The sequence below is a fragment of the Liolophura sinensis genome, chromosome 10, assembly GCF_032854445.1.
Source record: "Liolophura sinensis isolate JHLJ2023 chromosome 10, CUHK_Ljap_v2, whole genome shotgun sequence".
NCBI lineage: Eukaryota > Metazoa > Mollusca > Polyplacophora > Chitonida > Chitonidae > Liolophura > Liolophura sinensis.
In genome coordinates this window covers 3,132,390-3,144,780 of record NC_088304.1, presented here as the reverse complement: position 1 = coordinate 3,144,780, position 12,391 = coordinate 3,132,390, and the positions used below count along the sequence as shown (strand labels likewise).

At 38.8% G+C, this 12,391-nt stretch overlaps 1 protein-coding gene across 3 annotated transcripts; it reads right to left on the bottom strand.

The window, feature by feature from the left end:
• LOC135476751 (SRR1-like protein) lies at positions 1-11,050 on the bottom strand. Of its 3 annotated transcripts, XM_064756875.1 has the most exons (7): positions 10,915-11,050; positions 10,590-10,630; positions 8,976-9,313; positions 7,971-8,069; positions 4,332-4,480; positions 2,237-2,282; positions 1-215 (listed from the first exon to the last, which is right to left on the bottom strand). In XM_064756875.1, the coding sequence occupies exons 1-7, from the start codon at positions 11,046-11,048 to the stop codon at positions 33-35; spliced, it is 990 nt and encodes a 329-aa protein (XP_064612945.1). In that variant the 5' UTR covers positions 11,049-11,050; the 3' UTR covers positions 1-32. The 3 variants fall into 3 exon arrangements, with proteins under 3 accessions (XP_064612945.1, XP_064612948.1, XP_064612947.1); XM_064756878.1 differs by lacking the exon at positions 10,590-10,630 and having other exon boundaries at positions 10,915-11,042; XM_064756877.1 differs by lacking the exons at positions 1-215; positions 2,237-2,282 and adding an exon at positions 2,866-3,472.
• Positions 11,051-12,391: the final 1,341 nt, after the last annotated feature.

Here is a 12,391-nt window from a genome sequence, read left to right as displayed (position 1 = left end):
TTAAGTGACTTTGGACTTCAGACATATGATAATCACATTTTCAAAATTATTCCTAAATTGTCTGAGTCATACTTCGGTTCAGGTGCAATTTCCCACAATCCCCTGTCTGCCACACTGAATCTGTCACATGGAAAACAGTGAATAGAGGTGTCGTTGAAAATGTCTGAATAACAAAAGTTGTTTTCCACTGGTTCTTCGTGAGTGAAAGGTACAATCTGAAAAAGGAAGTGTGGAATATCCATTCAGGGCAATAACAGAAAATTTATTTTATTCACTTCTTTGATTGGTATTTTATGCCATACTCAGGAATATTTCACTTGTAGGACGCCGACCAGCATTATGCTCGGAGCAAACCGAGCAAAGCTCGTTAGAAGCCACAACCATCCATAGGTTGCTGCCAGACCTTCCCATGTACAGCCGGAGAGGAAGCCAGCATGAGCTGAACTTGAACTCAGCTACCATATTGGTGTTAGGCTCCTGGGTCCTTGCTCTGTGCTGGCAAGCTAACCACCTCAAACAGAGGTCCCTAACAGAAAAAAGATGTTACTGTACACATTTTATGTATTGTTTTAATTTCATCCATTATCTCAAACCCAAGATGTGAAAAAATCCATAATTTGTGATGGCTGTCAGGTTTACATAAAGGACAAACAATAACACTGAGAGTATAGCTTTAGCAAATCAGCAATTGATTGATTGACTAATACAGTAGAAATTGAACTTATTCAATCTCCGTCTTAAACGCTGGTTTGTTTTGGTTGGTCAAGGTTCTAAAGCACTTTCAAATTAATGATTTTATGAAGGTGTCCCCTTCAAGGAATTGTCTCAGTCCGTATATGTTAACCGTGCTGCTGCACTGGAACACCGTGCTGAAGACACCAGCCCTGATGTCCACCTAGTCCCTACAAACAGAAACCAAACCAACTTCTCTATACATGTTTAAAGTGCTGCCACACTAGAAGACGGTAAAGACACCCAGCCCTGATTTCCACCTAGTCCCTACAAACAGACACCAAACCAACTTCTCTATAAGTGTTAAAAGTTCTGCCCCACCAGAAGACTGTGCTGAAGACACCCAGCCCTGATTTCCACCTAGTCCCTACAAACAGACACCAAACCAACTTCTCTATATGTGTTTAAAGTACTGCCACACCAGAAGACTGTGCTGAAGACACCCAGCCCTGATTTCCACCTAGTCCCTCGTAAATGATGAGCGTTACAGACCTTAACCGATCAGATTGTGATTCAAAAGTAACGGACGATTACATCTTTCCCATTAATATGTAAAGATCTCATACTACAAGAGGCGCCATCTATGATGTTACACATGACATGCTGGTCTGTATAAAAGTTGTCTACAAGATAGACAGTTACACTGGGCAACCAGCCCTGATTTCCATCTAGTCCCTACATACAAACACCAAACCAACTTCACTTTATGTGTTTACAGTGCTGCCACACTAGAAAACCGTGCTGAAGACACCAGCCCTGATTTCCACCTAGTCCCTACAGACAGACCCCAAACCAACTTCTCTATATGTGTTTAATGTGCTGCCACACTAGAAGGCCGTGCTGAAGACACCAGCCCTGATTTCCACCTAGTCCCTACATACAGACACCAAACCAACTTCTCTCTATGTGTTCATAGTGCTGCCACACTAGAAGGCCGTGCTGAAGACACCAGCCCTGATTTCCACCTAGTCCCTACTTACAGACACCAAACCAACTTCTCTCTATGTGTTCATAGTGCTGCCACACTAGAAGGCCATGCTGAAGACACCAGCCCTGATTTCCACCTAGTCCCTACAAACAGACACCAAACCAACTTCTCTATATGTGTTCATAGTGTTGCCACACTAGAAGAACATGCTGAAGACGCCAGCCCTGATTTCCACCTAACCAACTTCTTAATATGTATTTATAAATTAAGGCAGGCATGAAACAATTGACTTTTGACTCTGAATTTAAAAGTGACCCTTTAACACTAAATTAATTTTATTTATTTATTTATTTGATTGGTGTTTTACGCTGTACTCTAGAATATTTCACTCATATGACGGCAGCAACATTATGGTGGGAGGAAACCTGGCAATAAATTAATTCACTGGGTGATAATTTTTTAACCAAGTGATAATTTTCTGATACTCCAGCACGAAATCTTTGGATTTCAAATAGTTCCATAAAACACAGACAGAAATGAATCTTATATTTACTTTTATCACACATTTTCACTGACCTGATGAATGTAATTAGCTTGAGATTTCAGAATCTTTGAAGGTAAACTGAAAACAACCACATCTCAGTTAAGATACATGTGGACCAAATGAATACTAGGATGTCTTTGTAGAGGTCTTGTAAATCTGACAAGGACTTTTTACACCTTAAAGGATTAGTGTCCAGATCTAGCAACTTCTCCTAATTATAAAAATTATAACCTGTTTAAACATGATGTTACCTGGAGGCCTTCTGAGAAATGTAATAATGACTTTACATCCACCAAAGCGACAGATTTACTAACCTAGCCGATTTCCAGCCGGCCACCCAGTAAAGCTCAGTGGATAACCTCACAGATGGCTTTACCAAGTCTAGCTGGCCCTTATAATGTGGCAATTCATACAAAACGATGTCATTTTGGACATGGATTCTAGCTCCACCGAAGCAAACATACAGCTGTATCAATTTAAACCCATCATGGACGAATTGAAGTTCCAATTTATGACACTGACATCTCTGGCCAGACTTCAGATTCCGAGTTTTTAGACGCTGACTTTGGTCTATGTCCAGGCATTTCCAACCACGCTGGCAATACAGACTGGTAAGCTGTAGCTTGTCTTACACTGCTGGCCTACATTTCGTGTGTATATCAGATTTAATATTTACTATGCTTTCCTTCTGTCCACTTCAAATAATCATTCTATTCCCCAAGTGATTATAAATTCATACACATATGCAATGAGAACTACCCGTACAAGTTATTGTACGATGTGCGATGTGGACGTCAGATTTAGTGTATAGAGATTTGCTATCTATCTGTTATCAGTTCAGTTTAGTACGCTGTAATGGTATTTCATAACCACTGTGTGCAGGTGTCGTTGTGAAAATGGAAAATGCTGATGGAATTGGAATGTCTGTGTTATGTAGAAGTCAGCGAAATTGAAAGGAAAGCCATCGAAGTGGGTCAATTATCGTGCAGACGTCAACATCGGGGGTTTCGGTCAAATTGTCTCAAAAAAGACTTCCTGGGTTGTGCACGTCAGTGTGGTGGATACCATGGGTATAGCTTCAGGTTTTAGTTGACTGCTGCCCCCCATAATAGCCAGATCTTTCGAGTTCATCTGTATTCCTCTCGTAGCTTTCCGATGGAAAATGGTGAGAGCAGATACGTCTGTATTCCGTAGGTATAAAACCCTTCTGTCTTGTGCTGTGAATCCACCCTTTCTTGAGGGCCAAATTGTCTGGAAACATGAAAAAGCTAACTCCACAGTTCTTCCACCTTCTTTCTGTTTTTACGTATTCAGAACAGCAAACCATTTTGTGGAGAATTTTGATATGCTTGTAGCTTTCTTAAAACCGAACCAAATGGCGAAGCTTTGACAGCTCGCTGGACTTGTATGATGTCATTCTGCAAAGACTACCCAGACTACGAAGTGCTGGCGGAAAAAAGTCATAAACTCAGCCTCCTTTTCTAGTGATTTTAATGCCATATTACTTAGATTAATGTATGTATTAATTTAACAATATATACAGGGGTAGCCAATTATGAATAAATAACCAACCTGGACACTAATCCTTTAACACCAAAACAGCAATTAACAACACAAAGTTGTTAAATCAAAACACTGCAATGTGTAAAACCAAACAGACATAAAATGTGTTTTAACTCTCTGATCTTAAAGATATCTTTACACTGGATGCAAAAAATCAGTAGCTTTCATAATGTGACTATCAATCCCTTTCCCCTCAACATTTAACAACTCGATTCAAACCAAATTTAATTTTATTTACATGTAGGTATTTATTTTATTGTCGTTGAACTCAGTACTCAAAAACTTTTCACTTATCACAGTTATACATAGTAGTCAGTTTTAAGGACGGAGGAAACCAGAGTACTTGGGTAAACCATCAGCCTTTCAGACTTCACACGTGTGACTTTCTGATACGCACACCATATTAATACTGAAAGACTAGTGTTTTTTAACAAAAGTATCCACAAACAGTGAAAGCAGAGGAATAAAACTGAATTCTACCTGTCATATCACATGATGCATGCCAAAATATGTGTCTTGTACAGGCACAAAAATCTAATTTAGGGAGCTAACATCACAACTTACTTTTGAACTGTGGTGCTAAAACTGTTCCCGATAATTATAATATTACGAAGGCCCAGACCCCAATTTGCATACAGCAGGTTGTTGTACAGGGGTTTATCACAGTGAGGCATGTAAAACAGCATCGTTTCATGGCAAGTCCGTTTTCCCTCCTAAAATAGAAAAACAAAAGTCATTTGGACCAATCATGAAAATATATATAAATTATGAGAAAGTCTCTAGACCTGAAAAGCATACCACATTTCATGACAGTAATGATATGTTAAAGTCCAAGTAAAACCCAAGATTAAAACAATTAAAAAATGAAAACATGAAAACATAAAACTAATCGCAGTCAATAGTGCTGCATTAAAATAAACAATGATAGGGTGGTCTTCAAGAAGATCAAACCATGCTTCAACCAAAGTAACTAATGACATGATGAGATTCTAATGTCTGACATGTATTTCACACATGTGTTACACCACTGACAAAACAGTAAACCATGCTTCAACCAAAGTAACTAATGACAAGATGAGATTCTAATGTCTCACATGTACTTCACACAAGTGTTACACCACTGACAAAACAGTAAACCATGCTTCAACCAAAGTAACTAATGACAAGATGAGATTCTAATGTCTGACATGTACTTCACACATGTGTTACACCACGGACAAAACAGTAATCCATGCTTCAACCAAAGTAACTAATGCTTCAACCAAAGTAACTAATAACAAGATGAGATTCTAATGTCTGACATGTACTTGACACATGTGTTACACCGTTGACAAAACAACAAACCATGCTTCAACCAAAGTAACTCATGACAAGATGAGATTCTAATGTCTGACATGTATTTCACACAAGTGTTAAACCACTGACAAAACAACAAACCATGCTTCAACCAAAGTAACTAATGACAAGATGAGATTCTAATGTGTGACATGTACTTCACACAAGTGTTACACCACAGACAAAACAGTAAACCATGCTTCAACCAAAGTAACTAATGACAAGATGAGATTCTAATGTCTGACATGTACTTCACACAAGTGTTACACCACTGACAAAACAGTAAACCATGCTTCAACCAAAGTAACTAATGACAAGATGAGATTCTAATGTCTGACATGTACTTGACACAAGTGTTAAACCACTGACAAAACAGTAAACCATGCTTCAACCAAAGTAACTAATAACAAGATGAGATTCTAATGTCTGACATGTACTTGACACCTGTGTTACACCACAGACAAAACAGTAAACCATGCTTCAACCAAAGTAACTAATGACAAGATGAGATTCTAATGTCTGACATGTACTTCACACAAGTGTTACACCACAGACAAAACAGTAAACCATGCTTCAACCAAAGTAACTAATGACAAGATGACATTCTAATGTCTGACATGTACTTCACACAAGTGTTACACCACAGACAAAACAGTAAACCATGGTTCAACCAAAGTAACTGATGACAAGATGAGATTCTAATGTCTGACATGTACTTGACACAAGTGTTACACCACAGACAAAACAGTAAACCATGGTTCAACCAAAGTAACTAATGACAAGATGAGATTCTAATGTCTGACATGTACTTCACACAAGTGTTACACCACAGACAAAACAGTAAACCATGGTTCAACCAAAGTAACTAATGACAAGATGAGATTCTAATGTCTGACATGTACTTCACACAAGTGTTACACCACAGACAAAACAGTAAACCATGGTTCAACCAAAGTAACTAATGACAAGATGAGATTCTAATGTCTCACATGTACTTGACACAAGTGTTACACCACAGACAAAACAGTAAACCATGGTTCAACCAAAGTAACTAATGACAAGATGAGATTCTAATGTCTGACATGTACTTCACACAAGTGTTACACCACAGACAAAACAGTAAACCATGGTTCAACCAAAGTAACTAATGACAAGATGAGATTCTAATGTCTGACATGTACTTCACACAAGTATTCAACCAGTGACAAAATAGTAAACCATGGTTCACACAGCCAAACAGTGACTACACGAGACTTCATACAATCAAACAATGACCACATGAGACTTCATACAAACAAACAATGATTACAAGAGACTTCACACAGCCAAACAGTGACTACAAGGTACTTCATACGAGCAAAGCAGCGACTACAAGAGACTTCATACAAACAAACAATGACCACATGAGACTTCATAAGAACAAACAATGATTACAAGAGACTTCACACAGCCGAACAGTGACTACAAGGTATTTCATACAAGCAAAACAGTGACTACAAGAGACTTCACACCAGCAAAACACTGACTGCAAGAGACTTCATGTAAGCAAACAATGACTACATGAGACTCCAAACATGCAAACAAAGACTACATGAGACTTCACACAACCAAACAATGACTACACAATACTTCAGGCTTACACAAACAAATAATGACTACATGAGACTACAATGACTACAAAGTAATTCAAACAAAACAAGAGTTCAGGTGAACACAACATACACCACAACAGATGCATTTGTTTGAAATGTATAAAAGAATACCAGCAGCATTGAGTATGACCCCTTAGGGGAATCTTCATCGCAAGTGGACAAATGTGTCCACCTCAAATGAAAACTTTATGCAGGAAACAGTTAGTGTTGTAGCCCAGACACAAAATCATTTCTATTTATGTAGTACATATAAGGAAAATGGCTATCTGGTTACCATGACAACCATAAAAATGGATAAATGTGAGTCGTGACACATCGTCATCTGTGTGTCTATGTATCCACCAAAAATTAAATTCTGCGTGGAAAACAATGGGAGGGTGTTCCCTGGATACAAAAATCAAATCTTTTTACACAGTATATATAAGAAAATGCCTATCTAGTTACCATGACAACATAGAAAATGGACAAATGTGAGTCGCGACACATCTACACCTGTGTATCTATGTATCCACCAGAAATTAAAATTTTATGTCGAAAACTATTGGAGTTATAGCCCAGACATGAAATTATATCTATTTATATAGTATGTATAGGGAAACTGTTGATCTGGTAACCATGACAACAGCACACCTGAAGAAATGTGAGTAGTGACAAATCATCATCATCTATGTATGTTTATATCCACCAAAAATGAAAACTCGTTGCAGGAAACAGTTGGAGTTATAGCCTGGGCATGAAATCACATCTATCTGTACAGTATATATAAGGAAAACGGCTATCTGGTTACCAAGTCAATCGCGGAAATGGACAAATGTGAGCCATGACATATCGTCATCTGTGCATGTATGTATGTGTGTATGTATCCACAAAAATTAAACCTCTACATAGAGAACTGTTGGAGTTATAGCCCGGACACGAATACGGACTGACAGACGGACAGATGGACACAAATACAGATCGACAGATGGGCAGAAATACGGACGGACAGATGGACAGACGGACAGACAGGCACAAATACAGAGAGACAGAAATACAGACAGACAGACAAGAATATGGATGGACGGACACGAATACAGATGGACAGACAGACAAAATCGCTATGAAGCAAACAATAATTAAATAATTTACATCTATTTATGTCAACAAAGAGTGACCATATGTTCCTTTATCCAAAGAAATAAAAGGTTTTTGAAATCAAGAGCGGCTATAAGCTTACTTCGTTTTCAGCAATGAGCTTCACTCCACTAGCTCTGAGATAATCCTTCTCGCACTCAGTAAATCGAGGATCATACAGCTGACAGCGTTGTAAATCAACCTGCATTAACCCAAAAATATAATGTGCGGTAGCGTAAGGTATCGTACAGAAGAGACACCTGATTGTTGATGCGAGGCCTCTGGCACAAAGCATTCGTCACTAATATTGACTGTAACTATCATGGCAACTTATGTCTGTAACATGTGTCGCCAGGGTAGTTACAATCAACTAAGCCTGTGATCACTTTGTACAAGCAGCCACTGAATGCTATAGTTCACACATATGTATTATGAGATGTATATATACTTGGGGTTTTAATGACGAACTTAACGATTTTTCATTCATATGACGACATGGAGTCATTAGGTGTGAGTACATATATTGTATCTTCTGGTGCTAGGACATGTCACTGCCGCCGTTAAAATATCATGCAGCAGACACCAGACATGACACCCCACCCACTCACATTACACTGACACCAAGTCAACCGGTCATGTTTCCTTGCTCAAACCTCTCAGTGCTGCGCTCCATGGGAGCTCCAAACACCGGGTTTGATCCTGAAGTCTCCCGACTTTGAGGCAGACACTCTAACCATTGGGCCACCGAAGCGCTTACATAAAGAGCTGTAAAGAATATCAGTAACTACATGTTCGTGGCTGTGAGTAGAGTTCATCGACTTGTGAGTTGTGTTCATCGAGTCGTGAGTTGTGTTCATTGAGTCGTGAGTTGTGTTCATCAACTCGTGAGTTGTGTTCATCAACTTGTGACTTGGGCAGGGTACCTAAATTAAACTACCTGTACAGGTATGTCATTTGTTACAGCATATTTAACAAAGCAAAAAGGGATTGCACTCAAATGTGCAAACATATGTTGGGATACTGGGATACTGTATGAGTAACAAGCAGAGCATATTTAGTACATGGTTAGCGTTTACTGCAGACAACGCTGTGTATAAGAAAAACTCACGTTCAGATTTTCACGCAAAGCAAGAAGCAGTGCCATCTGGTAGCGAGCAATAACACAAGTGGAGAAGTTTCCCAAACCATAGCAGATGATGTCCTGGATATTTGTGTGGACATCTGAGCGACTGTCACTTGTTTGTGATGGATGGCAACCTGTCTTGACTCCAACTGAAGTAGGCGTGTGAGACAAAGTTCTAGGAAACGTGTCTGTCAATGAAGAGTCCTTAGTAGTTTCTACCAATTCTGTGTCTTTGGTGTTTCCAGGTTTGTCAAAAACTTTGCGCAACATAGTTTCGTGGATGACAGAAGATTCAAGCATTTGTAAACATCTGTGCAGGCTGTCTGAAAGAAGATGTTAGAGTGGCAGTCTTGAAGACTTTGAATTATCCAACAAAATAAGGGGAGGGGGTCATAAAGAAAAACTATCAATACTTAAATTACACATCAACCCAACACTTAAATGCTTCTGCATTTACTGGATATGCTTGCAGGCACATATTTATCCTGGCCCCATATCACTAGTTAGTACTTGCATATACACGGTTTTTTATAGCAGACATTTTGGTTGTGGGAGTTCAGTTTAGCAGGTTTTTGACTGCATGTGATTCAAATCTTTGGTGTTTCACCCCATGATGATTACATTTTTAGCCTGCACTTCAACTTTAGTAGGCTTGGTTCTACTTGACGCCATCTTCGCTCCTATATTTTGATGACACTAGAGTCACAAATCCTTACAATTTTCTTTTCTTGGAGAACTGTAGTACCCGAGTTCTGTCACCTTTTGCGTCTCCTGTGAATGTACAAGCCTTCGAAAACCATTTTGCCCGCCTCACCTATATTTATTTCTTTGACTGGTGTTTTACTCCATACTCAAGAACGTTTCACTTATACGATGGGGGCTCTCACCTTTTCATTAGCAGCCTGCTGGTCCCTAAGACTACTGCCACACATTAACACGAAACCTATCTCTCACGACGGCCTGGGAGAGTGTACACAATACCGCCTTCCATGTGTGAAGAGTTCCCAGTGAAGCCTCAATTCTGCCACCTCAAAAAAGTTTGTTTTGAAGCATGTAACTGCTACAATACTTCACTGACACATAAGTGGAAGTACATGTACAAGCCAGAAAAGTGTTCCACCTGTGTGGTCAAACCTCTCTAGTTATGTTTTGCAAAATTTTACACAGGTACAAATGCTACGAAAGTCATTGCTTATTTACATGAAGGGGTCACCATTACGGGTTGCTTTTGTTTTAGCGTGGGGCAATGATCTAAGTGGGGCAAGAAATAAAGGTGATGCTACCAAAACTGTCATGATGGTAGCATGCATATTTGTAGAAGTGTGTGCTTTAGGATACACATGATAAGTGCTTGAACCACTACTCCGAGAAAAGTAAATGTAAGGATGTACGACTCCACCTTAGTGACATCAAAATACTGGAGGGAAGGTGGCGTAAAACAGGACTAATGTATACTGACTAACGTAGGTCTGTAAAAGAACGAAAAAAACGAAATATACGTAATATATCAGTTGTATCTTATAGTAACAGAAATTTTGACTGTTATCAGCTACAAAAACTGTCCATTCACGGTTAGAACGATTAACTATGGTTTCTCACCTCGGAAGTTAGCATAAAACTGACTGCCTTTAATTTCGGATCTGAAAAAATGAGAAAACCCATACGGGTATAACTATAAATATACAGATACAAGATATAATTATTAAGTATGGTACATTGATAATACATTGATTAACCTAGATCAAAACATGAATGCAAAATGATCATGATTTCTTCTTTTTTCCCCCCATTCTCGAAAAACAGAGAATGGTGTTTTGTTCTGTTACAAAAAATGACTAGAGTGAGTGATAACGAAAATTGGTCTCCGAATAATGTATTTGGTGCGATTTGGAGGAAATATTAATCTCGGAAAATTTCAACTTACAAGCAGTCATCTACCTTCGACTTCAAATCAGCGACGGGTTCAGCCACCTCAGTATTTGCTGCGTGTGCATTTTTTCTCCGTCTACGTGATTTACCCTTTCTTTTTGGGAAAACGAAACCATCGCCGTCTAACATGCTGTTGTGATTGCAGATACAGTTGCGCAAGAACTAGAACCATTTCAAAATATCGAAAACGGACTTCGCTAAGACGTGATTTCATCCTGCTTGCAGACACACACAGTAAGATGTTAAAGCCAGAAATTCAGCCTAGCTTAACAAATTATGGCCTTTCCCACAGGCAGGTTATAGCAGTACTTTCCTTTACACTGTATGCAATTGTTTATTCATACATTCATTCAGTGAATATTGTTTATTTGAAAAACAGCAGACCAAATGGATATTCATGTATGCATCGATGACATTTAAAAAAAACATAACTTTTGGTCTCTATGATGTTGCATATAACTAAGATATAGCAATTCATAATAAGCGAAATCGCACACATTGGAAAAACCCAAAGCGCTGACATGTTATCAGCTTCACCCAATCAGGAGTTATGTCAGTTATCAGTTATGTCAATAACCCAAGAGTACAGCAGCTTCCAGTCACCTGAAGTCCGGTTTGCCTTTTAACCATATGTACATGGGGTGTGAGCAATGCGATTTGTGATTCTGGTTGCTCTAACCTGGGGCTTAAAAACATTATATTATATCAGCTCAAACATGGCCTCTGAAGAATTCCAGATTAAAAGATGATTTATTGAGTTACCAAGTATGTATGTTGTAAAATTGTGTGTCGCCGTTGCTTCCAATTTCCATCCCTCTTCCTAAATTATTCAAGTTACATTATTTATTGCCATTTAAGTGCTGCCTCACTAAAAGCATCCCCTTGACCTCCCACAACTCGAGACATAACTCGAGGCCATGCACATCTTGCAACTGTTCTTCCCATGAATGCTTGGCATGAATTAAAGCAATGTCTAGTTTACTCTTTGTTCATAATGACAGCTAGGATAACAGGACTATGTAATATGTACAAGAAAGCAGCAGCCATGATTTGATTTCTTTCTCAGATTGGTGATCAGGACATTTTCATGGTGTTCAGGTTTATGGGTGGAGAGTATCAGACTGTCTGGTGTAAACTACCCACCTTTGGCAGGTACCTTCTCATTTGAAGCTGCAGTCAAAGACGTGAAAGCTGGATTTAATCCTACCTCATTGATCAAGGTACTGGCAGCACTAAGAAAGCTGATCCAGACCTGTCACATCCAGATATGATTTGAAGTGGCTACTGTAGATCATAAAGCACTCTCCTTAATGTATATCTATTTCAGTATTTATTATCTATTTAATTGGTGTTTTATCGACCATACTCAAGAATATTTCACTTATACACCCATCACTGTGGTGGGAGGACACCGAGCAGTGCCTGGGGTATCTATTTCAATAAATAAAATAGTAAAATGCATGTAAAAAAAT

Coding starts and splice junctions, on each gene's coding strand:
- LOC135476751 (XM_064756875.1), bottom strand. CDS start 11,048: ATGTTAGACGGCGATGGTTTCGTTTTCCCAAAAAGAAAGGGTAAATCA. Junction 9,314..10,589: donor GTTTTATGCTAACTTCCGAG/GTGAGAAACCAT, acceptor ATCTTCTTTCAG/ACAGCCTGCACAGATGTTTA. Junction 4,481..7,970: donor AGCTCATTGCTGAAAACGAA/GTAAGCTTATAG, acceptor TTTCTATTTTAG/GAGGGAAAACGGACTTGCCA.